The following is a 13,125-nucleotide window of genomic DNA, read 5'->3' as shown; positions in this document are numbered from 1 at the left end:
TCACCTGCACATACCTTTAATAGTTCATCTGGATTGGCTGCATCTTTTTTGACAAGATGGTGAAATATTAGAGTTCTCTATTTAAGATCATGTTTGATACACCAGTGTAGCTGGTGTGCATGGCCCTGACAATAACTAATGGCCAAGAATAAGCTGTATGAGAGACACAAAAGACTACCCTTAATCCTCTCAATATCCACAGAGAAGGCACTGCACCTCACATCAGCAGTACGAGTAACAAAGACAACTAACAACTACAAACTGTGAATATGTAAGCTTTTTCATCTAAACTTGGACATGTTGAGTCACAGCAGCTGAGGAAAATTTAACACAAACAAGCAAAACCAGATGAAACAGCATCAACAGGTGCCATTTTTTGTGTCTTTATTGTGGACATGACATTACATCTTTTTGAAATGATGTACAAAAGTGTAACAGAACTGAGAATGGCTCAGACGAGGTAGAGCTTTCACATTGGCTTGCTGGCTTGAAAACTACACAGTATAAAAACAAAAACAACACAGAAAAAGCTAATTAAAACAAACGCTGCTGTCTGCCTCTGTCCTCTCATGCTTTTTGAAGTGATAATAAATATAGATATCAACCAAATACATTTGTAATAATAATGTTTTCTAAGGTAAATTAATCATGAAGCTCATAACAAATAAAAAAAGCAATACAGACACAAATAATACAACTTAAGAACCATGATAAAACCCAACCAAAGAGAAAAGAACAGCACATGCCAGCCCCTCTGGGAGCGCAGCCATGACTAGCTACTGAACAAATCTTATGGTTTAGCAAAGAGAGCGACTAAAAACACACTCTAAAATAAGCACTGCTGCACCTAGCATTATCAAACTTCCCATGAGGAAATGTAGCTAAAAAGCTGTGCCACATAGTCGTCACAGAACAAATCACTTTTCATTAAAACGTATGGAATCATCCTAACAAACAAACAATGAAAGGAAAAAAGCCTCTAAACCAGAGATTACACTGGATCGTGTTAGCCGGCACCATTAAAAAGACATTCTCAAAGAAACCTTACCTTAGCTAAAACTGGACAAAATGAGAGAGGTTAAAGCAGTAACCTAGTCTAAGTGCACTAGTAATGCCATTTGGTTTCTACTGCTGTATATAAAGGGTTTGGTGGATTACAGTTATGCAGTTTACATTACATACACTCGCTCTTGCTTCATAGATGTTCTAAGTCACACTTCGGAGTACAAAGTCATAACTGAGGAATTAATCTTAAAGGGAATTCTGTACAACATTGGTATTAGTACTACACTACCTCGAAGGCTAGAGTATCTGTTTCAAGTATTTTCACTACCCATACCTTCAATATACACGTGTGTATTATTAGGCATATTCAAGCACACAATATTGTATGCATATCTAAATGAGCCACTGGCATAGCAACCACTTCATCATGTAAAAACTACTTAGGTCTAAAAATAGACGGAAAGTACAGTACTCTATGCTCTGTAATTTGTAACTAATCTGTGTGAAATTTGATTTAATGTGTAGAAAAATGTCTCTGCAAATCAACAGTTCTGCTCTCGCTCTTTCAGTTGGAGCCACTTTGAACTGCCTTTCATTCCTCTTTCTTTTCCCCAGTGTCTCAAGACATGGCTTATTCAATCACGAGGATAACTGAGAAAAGAAAATGAAGCACAGGACAACAGAAAGCATTTCATCCTAGCGAAGAACAGTTCTAAGCTTATACCAGCCAACAGACTTAAAGTAGGCTTTCACTACAGAGGAGGTAGGCTAGTATATAGAGCTTCTAAAGGGAGGCTGTAGTAGACAAAGTAGTCATCCTCTTGTATGCTATAAAGAGGCTTAAAAAATGCACACATGCACACTCTCACACACACCTGTGTTAAGGCTGTGATGGTTCTACAACTTAAAAAGGCTTCAACATATCTCCTCCTCGTGTTTTTTATCCCTGAACTCTCTGAAAGCCTGACCTCCTGACCTCTGGCTGCTCTCTCCATCTGACCTCCTCACTCTGTCCTCCTAGCAAATCTTAACATCACCATTCAAGAAATTTGATTGACAGCATAGATGCTTGACTCATTAGTCTGCTTAAATGTTTTTGTAACAAAATAATCTCTGCGTTAGCTGTTTCTTTGTTTTATTTTGACCTAGATGTCTATTTTACTCAAAAGCTGAAAGACATATTTCAACATTTTTGGAAATACATGTATGCATTTTGTTAAAGAATATCAGATGCAAGATCAATACCACCTTCATACCTGTACAGCGTATATGAAGCAGCCATTTAGCTTGACTTAGCACAAAGACTGCAAACACCGAAACGTTTCATGCATCTGTATTGCGACCCCAGTGGAGCACTGACCCCTTAGGTTGGGAGGTGCCATGGTAAGGCATTGCGTGCTTCTGACAGCCTCTCTACCAGAAAGACTGAGATGACTTTGGTACCCAAACATTCATCTCACAATAGGTTTGGAAACTGCCAAACAGTCAGAGTTGCCCTTTAGCAAAGCAAAATTATGATACATCATTGCTGGCTAACGCTAGCAGTACCGATTTCTGCTTTGCAAATACACATGCTGTATATTCTGCACAGTCCACACTGGGCTAATATTCTCCTGCCACCTCCACAGTTTTGAAGTCAATCTAATTCAAAGTCAGAGGTGTCTGTGTTGGAAACACTTTCTAATATGAAGGTGCTACGAAGGAAAACTACTTCCACTCAGTCCCCTCCTCTTATAAACTGACAATAAGTGAATGGCCATAAAAATTGTGCACTCATTTATATTGGCTATTAAAAATGCACTCTTTTTAATGAGCGCTAAAGCAGACACCCCCATTAGCGTTCTCTCTCTCTATTTAACCCTACCTACCTCCAGCAGTCTCTCTCTCTCTCTCTCTCTCTCCTTCTAATCATCAGCTACACACCCTCAGAGCGGTCGCCGCACTCCTAGCATTGCACTCGGGAGTGAAGGAAAGTGAGTTTAACACAAGTGTTCACACAGACATATACACACACACACACACGGATGCAAGTCTTCATCTTCATGACTTAGATCTCAGAGGTGACAAACTTGCGATGTTTCAGTTGACGGTTGGTGAACTGGAGGTGCATCGTCTCTTAATCTCTTAGATGATTGGTGTCCTGAGGAACGCACAACTGATACAGAAAAGCCAGAAGGGGTGGGGTGGGGGCAACTACAGTAGCCATGCAATGCCACATTCCTTGATTAAAATGCAGCTGCATTCAAGTTCAGTTTCTCCTCTTCTTTACATAAAAACAGAGCATTTACTTGCCAGTACCTCCAAATTGGCAGCGAGAGGTAACTCTTCAATTCAGAGAGCATCTATATTCAGAAATGCTATAAGATGATGTAAACTACTCACAAGTTTGCTAAACTTCAAAATAAAGGAGGCCAAGAGATGCACAAGGATGAACACTGGTGAGTCGAGCATTTCACAGTTCAGCTCCTCTGTGTGGAGAAAAATGCACACCTGAATTTCAAACTGCAGAATTTCACTGTGAATTCTTTCCTTTAGGAGATAAGACACTCTTCATCTATGGCCCCATTCTGTGATTTTACAACTGCTTCACAGCAATTTAACTTGCTTCTTTATAGAAAAAAAAAACTATCAAAAACTACAATAACCTTCATTTACTGTAGAAAATTATTTTGCGGTTATTAGTCAGTCATTAGTCTTGGGTCCTGCACCCCGGTGACATGCTATCAGGTTGACTTATCTGGTCCCAAGTCCCAGTCCTGGTCTATTTACTGCTGTTGTGGTGTTTTTGGTGGATGTTTGACAGCCAGCTCTCCTTGTACCTCCTGGCCCAGTAACAAGCTCCTTGTGTCTGGGTACTGGCTGTTGTCAAAAGGCATATGGTGGACACTCTGCACATGCGTCTTTAGGTTCCCTTTCTGAGAGGCCCGGTATGGGCAGAGCTGGCAGCAGAATGGCCTCTCCCCTGCGGAACACACACACAAAACGACACCTTAAGTTGAAAGGTCGGGTACACACACCAGACTATATCATGCATATCATCTGGAACGACAAGATGTATGAAGGTTTTTGGAATGAATATACAGGAAGGCACAGTGATGTAAACCAAGGATGAGACTTGCTGCAGTGAAAAGAGGGAACAGAAACAAGCAAACACACAGGCAAACGTAAACCAAGACACATGATGGCATTCAACTAGAAGCATGAAGACATTATGCAGGTCAAGAGCAGCTTTCACATTTGATTTAATTTCCAGCTAATTTCACTTAAAAAGTTTACTTTGCTTTTTTGTCCTGACCCAGATGGACTTGCTCTTCTTTTTGCTTTCCTGCCATCTGGAGAAGAGCGCCACACATCCTGCGTCTAGACAGTCCTACTTTTCTCTCTGTGCACTTCTCTCAATCACCCAGGTCACCCCCCACCCCCCACCCCCCACACACACTCAAACACACTCCACATATACCTTATCTCTATTCTAATTAGACTGACCTACAATGGCACAGACACTTCAGCAAATAAATAAATAAATAAATAAAAATGAAATAAAATAATAAAAAAAACTAAGCAACACACACCTGAACAAAACAAATGAGATTGCCATTTAATTGCACCTAATTATCATTTTGATAAATGGAAGAATATCAAAGCGGGAAAACAAATGACTCCCCATGCCCCTCCCGCACCCTTCTCCCTGAAGAAGGAACAGGGAAATATAGCTGTTATCATACATCATCAGAAACACAACAGAGAGAAAGAAAGAAGGGGGTGGGGGTGAGAAAGAAAAGGAGGGAGATAAAAACAATAAAGGTATAATTAATCACACAAAAATCTAAAAAAAAAAGCTGGAAAGACAGAGAGGGTGAAGCGTGAGAGGAAAGTGAGAACCTCCACGACATCGTCCTGCGAGGAAACATCGCTGACGGGACCGGTGCACTACATTATACTAAAGGTTATCGTCACCGTAAAGCAGCGTCAACACTACATCTAATTGGACCCCTCTGCTGTACTTGCTCCCATCATTCATGGTGTGTGGTAAATCTGAGTCTGTGGGTGTGAAGAGTGCGATTAATTAAGATGGAGGCGCAGCGTGTAGAACCCAGCTCTCTCCCTGTGTCGAAGCAGAACAGAGCTGCTCCTGTCTTAGTGCTTGTCTCCAGAACTGACTCAAAAACCTCTGGAGGAATGTTTCTGCAATGTGTTAAGTTTGTTAAGTGTTAAGTGGGTTAAGTCCTCTTTAATCCTTAATATTTTTTATTGTCTTCATTTTGACTGAAATGTACAAATATTTTCATTATCAGTTCATCTGTGGATTATTTCCTCAATCCAACTCTTGATTTGCAAAATCAAAAAAAAAAAAAAAAAAAACTGTCAGTAAAGCCTATCGCAATTTCCTAAACCACAACGTGATGTCTTGTTGCTGACCAACAATCCAAAAAACATCTTTAAGAAGCTATGATATAAAAGAAAAAACAATAAAACCTCATATTTGAAAAGCCTGAATCAGTAAACGTTTGGCATATTTTGCTTGAAAAGTGATCCTAATCGATGAATCAGCACATAGCTGGAGCTCTAGTCTCCATCCTAGATTCTAGGCACTCACTGACCTGCTCCTTTTACCCACGCTTCCTAGGAATGACTATTTATTTGTCAACAAAGTTTTGAATTCTTTTGACGGCACTCTTTTGCATGCATCTTTACCTTGTGTACAGAAATCTTTACCTACATGTCAAAGTGCCAAGTGACATCTGAAATTTAACGAGCTGGTGAAGTTGCTGCTGAAAAGCAGAACTTTGCTTTATTTGATTTTTATTTATTTAGTTTCTTTGCAGTAATGTGAGTGAATTGCAGCAAACACTGAAACAAATTGTTGACTGTAGCTTGCACTACATTGCTGCTGTAAATGTCTGCAGATATAGTCACTCGATGTCATCATATATCAGTACTGGCAGTGTTCAGTGAACAACTACAGCAGGTGCTTCTGGCTTTATCCAGTAAGGTTTTGGGGGAAATTTACAAGTGTTACAATGTTTTTTTTTTCAATTAATAAAAGAATCCTTCAAGTGTAACTAAAACATGATAATCACAAAAACTGAAGCTTCTCAGTGACACAACTGTGACATGTATGCTGAATACCCATACTGATGTTAGATGTGATGCAGTAAAAACACAAAAACCCTGAGGTGTTTATGCCAGGTGCAGAGGGCGCTACATGTGACTTTTACACATAAAAAAAAAACCCTTAACATGATAGGAGGTGCGGGACTGACACAGACACACACATGCAGAGGTGAGACAGTGATTATAAGAAACATGCAGAAGCCCAGTGATTAGCCATCGTGCCACATACTTGTTTGGGAGCTTCAGAAGCGGTGGTGTGAGCGTCAGTACCTCTGTGAAGTCCGTTAAAATCAAACCCAACTGTGGGGGGAGAAGGAGGGCAAGGCAGAGGGAAGGGGAGGAAGAGGAGGAGGAGGATGGGGTGGGGAGGAGGGGAGGAGGAGGGCAATCGGTTAAATGCTCTGCCAGATCCACACAAGAACTTTTCTTTTCTCTTCCACCACCACCACCCACACACAGTGGCATTTGCCACTAGCACCCTTACTAAGTAAGGGGGGGCTGGCTCCGATGATGACGGTGATGATGATGGTGATGATGGTGATGGAACCTGGTGGAGGCAAGTCGGTGATTTAATATGACGCATGTTAATAGAGGCCTCGGGGTGGCTGGCCTTTTCTGTGTGTGCACGTCCATGCTGTAGACAACCGTCAGTGACAACACTAATTACAGCATCGGCAAGTGTTTACAGAGCCTATGCACGGCCATGTGTGTGTGTGCATCCATACACTGTGTGTGTATGTGTGTGCTTACAACAGGGCTTGGGGGGAGCTGAGCACTGCATCACTTACCAGTTGGCCTCTGTCACTTAGCATCACTGGCAATGCCACATATCATTCACACTCTCTATAAAGAAGCTACTTAACTCACTGTCTACCGTGATCACTGCTGGTCGAGTTGATGGACATGACAGGAGAGGGGAGAGGAGGAGGACGATGGAGGGAGAAGTGAGGAAGGAGGAAAGCAACAGCCGAGGAGAGGAAATAAAGGGAGAGGAGTAGGAAAGTAAAACAACAACAACAGGGAGAAGGAAAAGAAAGAGGAGAGCTGAGGTGAGATGAGAGGAAACAACAGGAAAGGACAGACGAAGATGAGGAGGGAAAGGAATGAGGAAGAGGCAAGGAGAAAAGGGTGAAATTGGAAGAAAAAAGGATCAGCACAGGGGAAAATATGAGATAAGAGGAAAGAAAATAGGCAAGGAAAGGACCAGAAATGAAATAACATGAACAGCCACATTCACTGGTGAGAAAGGAAGGAAAGGATAGGACAGTCAGGAAAGGAAACAAAAGGGGACAGAGACAATAAAAAGGCAAGATGTCTAAATCAAGCTGTTTAGTGAATGGCATCAAGATGCATGGAAATGGATTCACAAGGCTGGCATGGACAAATGCTGTTCTGCTTCATTAGAATGCGCAATCCCGTCTCTCTAATTGACATGTGATTAATAATGTATACAATTTGTCACAGGTCAGTATCCGAAGCAAATCATCCTTCAGTTTAAAAAATAGAGACAGCTGCCCAGCCCAGGGCGAGGAAGCACTCGCAGACTGGCTGTCACACTCAGCTGAACAAAAAGATGTGTTCTGATTTATTTTGGAAGATGCCGGAACATAGCAGACGTATGGAGAGTCAGACGATGAAATATGGTTGAGAATGTGAAACCCCATGCATATATTTTCTACATCTCATGTGAGCATTCCTGGGTGGATAAATAGCAGCCAGGGTGATGATGTGTGTGCACAGGTGGCACAGGAATTAGTGACTGTTGAAAGAGTGGCCAAAAAATGGGAACATCTACTAATACATAAATAACAAGTAGGACAGCTGTGATAAAAGCGGGACGGTGGACTTGCCTTACATACAGCACGCTAACCTGTCTACCACTAAGCTGAGCTCATTTGTCTATGTTTGTCGAGCCTTTTGCTTTTGTTACTGATGATCTTGCGAGTCATTACGATCCATTTTTTCTTCAAAAACTCCTTCAGTTTCTGAGTAGAACTTTGAGAATTCATATTAAAGAACAGACTGTTAATGAATCTGGCGTTTCTGTTTGTCTAGCCACTAGATTCACACGTACATGTGCAGTCTATCTGTTTTAATGCTTACCTGTATGGGATCTCATGTGAGTGCGCAGGTGGCTGGGCTGACTGAAACTCTTCCCACACTCGTGACAGAAATACTGCCCCTGTCGCATGAGAGACCTCAGCATCCCTGGTCACACACACACACACACACACACACACACACAAACACAGAGAGGAAGACACAGTTAAACAAAGTTCAGAGGAGCAAACAAAAGGCAAAAGGTTCAACTGAGGTTCTTCATATCACAGTGGTCAGATGCACTATGAGCAAATTTGTGATAGACAGTACGAGAACTTATTCAGTGAGTGAGTGCAAAATCCACCATAGTGCATATTTACTGGCTCTGTATTGTCCTGTATTTTGGTTTATATCAGACTATATGGTGCCCACATTTGGGGCAGGAAAACAAACAGCTGCATCCACGTCATGTGTACTAGTTTCTCCTAACATTCCCACAATGCAAAATGCACTTTATTTAAGTGAAAATAATTATTGTGTGACCGAACAACACAAAATGATTCATCAGTCTACTCACTGGATTTACTCCTTACTATATAATAACCTGTTGTTAGACCATGCAAAATTCAAAGCACGTCTTTCTTCTTCTACCTGTTTTTATCTCGGCAGGTAATGTTTTGCTAAATTTGGTCTCAATCAGATGTTGTGTGCTATTAGCCAGTCAGTTGAACAAAGGTGAATTCAAAACAACAAACCCCTTTAGGAAACATACTCTGTATGCTCTAATTTCAGGTTGTAGTGCAATCAACCATCTTGTTTTTTCAAATGAAATAGTCAATTTCATATAACAAAAATCTAAATAAAATAAACACTATTAAAAATTTCAACAAACAATTTAAAAGATAAGAAAAGTTTACTTGTTAACATACAAAGGCAAATGTGTCCTAAAATCACAAGTGCCTTTGAATTTCATTTGAGACATCACACTGTGTATGTGACTTTTCCTGTTAAGAGTGCTGGAAAAGCATTAGCATCAGTTCACTTCATTCCAAAGCAGCAGACATTTTCATGTGGCAGTGTTTGCAAAGACTGAATGAAGACGTAAAGGTCAGTAACGGGCAGAGAACGTGTGGGTGTACACAAGCATGGAGCCTGGTTGGAGCGGTGGAGGTAGGTGGCGTCAGTAGTGGACCCGCACAGGCATCATTAGTATGTCTAATGTGTCATTATGAGCGGCTAGCTCCAGGGGCTGGACTGCAGCTGTCACACAGCATCATCTCAGAGGCTGACAGCCAGACACACACCGCATAAATTACAGGTAATTAAACGCCCTGGCTGTGATGTGCCCACTCCGCTGCCCGTGTGTCACATGTCAGGTGTGTGTGTCTCCATGCCTAGGTGTTTCAGAAGTTTTAATATAGGTGTGTTTGGTCCGAGGAAGTGAGGCATGGGCTGTGGTGTACAGCGGTGTGGTGTACACACACACACACACACGCTGAAACACTCACATTACATACACAAGTAACCTTTATATGTTAATGGACTTAAATGGCAAAAAGAAGCAACCTGTTGAATTTTTGATCCTGTCACAACATAACAGGACTAAATGTACAATCAGGCTCGTTTTTCCTGAAGTCACATTTTTTACTGAGGTGGTGGCAAAGTTCAGCCATTGTTGATGAGTCCAGTGTACACATTCGACATGACAACTCAATTTGGACAAACAGGTTGAATCTAGATTACCTCAATCTTGTGTTGCCTGAAAGGAACTGGGTAAGTCATGAACAATGGAGTCATGTAAGTTTAAAACCTCCATGCATTAACTGTTTTGTGACACCTTTGCGACACAGTCTGTACTGCTATTATACAAATCCTATAAAGAGCATGATTGTGTTACTTGCAGGTAAACAAGGGCTAACTTTTACAGATGTTTTAATGCTACAAAGGTTTTGCTTTGAGACTAATTTTAAAACCAAGAAGAACGCTTGGCTAAGTGAACACAGTTAATCAGAGCTCTGAAACTATAATGAGACCACTATAAGAAAAATGTCACAAGGAGCTTAATTGTTTAGGGACATGAAGCCCAACAGTGTTTGATAAAAATGACGGTATGCATATTGAGTGGCTAAAAGAACAGCGGCTCAGCGTAAAGAAACCTGTTGTTGCATGAGGAGGACAACTGGAACGACTATAAGACATTACATTTTTATCATTTAGATACCTATTTAATAAGGCCCTGGTGTGTATGTACACCAATGTAGCCAGTGGAACAGGAACCGCTGGGACAGCAACTGAAGGAATAAGCATTTAAAGATGGCACTGTGAGACCGCACACACTCACGTTCTCATGCACACATACACTTGTGTGACCTTCCTTGCTGACAGATAATGGGCCTGGAGGTTTGGTGAGGGGGACGCTTCCTACACAAACCCCCACCATACACATCAACACCCCAAGCACTAAGCCTGGCACATACCTGGGCAGTGCCCACTACTTGTGTATATGTTTGTGTGCATGTAGAAAGTGGGATAAGGTGGGGGCACAGCAGGACAAGGGAGGCAGGGGAGGTGACAGAGAGTGTCTCTGGCAGGCCGTCTGCTGGCCTCTGGATACTTTACTTCCACTCTGGGCCGCCAGCCCTTCTCAGTGATGCACTAATGAAAGACAAGACAGAGCTGGACAAAAAACACGAGCAGACACACACTCGTACACATATTACATAGAGAAAAGGGAGAAAGACACGCTTGCTCAAAAAAGGTCAGTTTATAGCATGTGACTCAAAGGGCTAAGGCAGATCATGACGATATGTGCCTGGACGTCTGACAGTGATGTCATGTGTCTGCTCTGGGGCTGTTGTCTTTGACCCCCCGCTCCATACAGCCCCACTTGACCTTAGAGACACAACAGAAAATGGGCAAATAATACTGATGTTTGGTAATGGCCATTTCCAAAGCAGCTGGTGGGGTAATTATTCTGTCTCATCTCTCTCTTTGTCTCTTATGTTCCCTCTCTCTCTGCTTTGCCTCCCTCTAGTTGCATCTGTGCGAGTCTCTTATCAGGCAGAGCCATGACCTAAACAGTTTGTGACAGCTTCCTGGGAGAGTGGAGCGGGAGACTAGACACGCCTCGCAGACCTGAGAGTAGCGAAGGTTCTCTCATGTCTTTCACACACGCACACATTTTGCATCTAAAAATCCTACACATGCACAAATAGACATGCTGCCCCAGACACGACCCTTTATCAACACACAAACACATATGATCTCATTTAATGGAGCAGTTTAAAAGCTGTTTCTGAAGATGCACATAATCATAACTTGCTTATACGGCATTTCACTGACTGTTTAGATTCATTATATTTTTAAATACTGTATGTTTATTAAATGGGACTGAGTATGATTTTTAAATGTATAATAGACATCTAAAAATGTAGTCATTTTAACCCTGATGCTTTCTCACCTGGAAATCATCAAAATCACTGGGTCAGATTATGAGGTCACAGTCAGAGGTCTATGAATAAATAAATAAATAAACTAAGACCAAGTAAACTTGTCTTATCTATTTGCTTTCCTCCGCTGTTGTCACCAACATTTTGTCCCCGCTAACTTACATCTGAATAAATACAGTATACTGAATAAATTAAGGTAGCATAGGACTTTACTGTCGATTCAGTTCATCCAGATCTGCTAAACAAATGAATAAATGCACTACACTGAATAAAAGGTAACAGTGTTTTGGCTCGGTTCTGCACCATAGCCTCTTTCACTTCTGCTGCTGTGTATTTTAAAAATAAATGTGCATCATGGCACACAAAAATTTCTAGTACCATGGCTCTGCTCTTTATTGACCTTTTGCCACGGTGAATGATAGTATCGGAGCTCCATTGATGATGGCTTTTTATAGTCGTCATGCACATGCTTAACTCCAGGGTTAACTCCAGAGTTTGTTAAATCTGCTGTCTGAAATACCTCCCAGATCAAAAACAAGATGCTCAATGTTTCTCTTCAACTCCTGACCTTTAGTATCTTTTTTTTTCAAAACCAAGATCCTTTGGGCAATTTGTAGGTGAGCTAATGATGAGCGACTTCACAGGAGTTCCCTCTAAGAAGCTTTAAAACATTTTAGAAAAAAATTAAAATAATTTGCATTGTAAATTCAAATCAGCCAAAAATGTTAATAAAATCTGCTTCCTACCAGTTGAATCCAGCAGGGCATTGGTTGCACCCCAGCAGTGGTAGAGGGCTGCCAGTTCATGTGGGCTGTGGCTTTTGAGGATGTTGACAATATCAGCTGGCATCTCCTGTGCCTTTGTGATTGGCTCTTTCTTCATATCTCCATGAGCCTCTGAGGGCAAAGAAGAAGAGGAAGAATTCTGCAGAGTGCCTCCGTGCGCTTGGGAGGTTCCATAACTGTGCCCTGCTGTGGAGCTATGGGTGATGGTGCTGGGCCTCATAGCGTTAGCCTGGCTCTGGCTGTGGGAATAGTGAAGCGATTGATGAGGAGTGCCCCTGGCTAGGCTGTATTCTGCTAGGCCATGCTTGCTGGACAACATGAAGCCCAGGCCCTCTTGAGGCATCAAATAGCGGTCTGCCATCCTGGAAGCAGAGCTGGGCTTTGGGGCTGAGAGACATGAGAGAGCAGCAGTGCTCTTCTCTAAGGAGCTGGAGGATGACAGCGAGCTTCCTCGAGGGTAAATATCAACTTTGGGCTTAAAGCGAGACTGATGACTCTGGTCCTCCGTGTGTCTTGCGCTGCCGCTGCTGGTGCTGCTGCCAGGCCGTACAGGGACTCTCCCAGCTTGGGTGCTTGAAGTGGATGATGATCCCCTGGAGAATGAGGAGGAGGCAGTAGAAGAGGAGGACGATGATGGTGTGGCTGCATTACTAGCTGGCCTGTTCTTCTTTAGAACCTCGCTGGAGTAGTTTGGGGGGCGTGTACGTTGGGTGCGTATCACTGAAGGCAGT

General features: G+C 42.1%; 1 protein-coding gene across 1 annotated transcript in view; it reads right to left on the bottom strand.

Moving 5' to 3' along the window:
• Nucleotides 1-201: 201 nt before the first annotated feature.
• Nucleotides 202-13,125, bottom strand: part of LOC109958526 (zinc finger protein 516) — a 43,588-nt gene continuing 30,664 nt past the window's right edge. The window contains exons 4-6 of the mRNA XM_020597239.1: nt 12,356-13,120; nt 8,224-8,328; nt 202-3,967 (exon numbers count right to left, since the gene is read on the bottom strand). Coding sequence (XP_020452895.1) covers nt 3,771-3,967; nt 8,224-8,328; nt 12,356-13,120 — 1,067 coding nt within the window. The 3' untranslated portion in view covers nt 202-3,770. The remainder of the gene's footprint in view (nt 3,968-8,223; nt 8,329-12,355; nt 13,121-13,125) is intronic.

The sequence above is a fragment of the Monopterus albus genome, unplaced genomic scaffold (assembly GCF_001952655.1).
Source record: "Monopterus albus unplaced genomic scaffold, M_albus_1.0 scaffold33.1, whole genome shotgun sequence".
In the NCBI taxonomy this organism is placed as follows: domain Eukaryota; kingdom Metazoa; phylum Chordata; class Actinopteri; order Synbranchiformes; family Synbranchidae; genus Monopterus; species Monopterus albus.
Note: the sequence above shows the minus strand (reverse complement) of the source record. Positions and strands in the feature narration are given on the sequence as shown.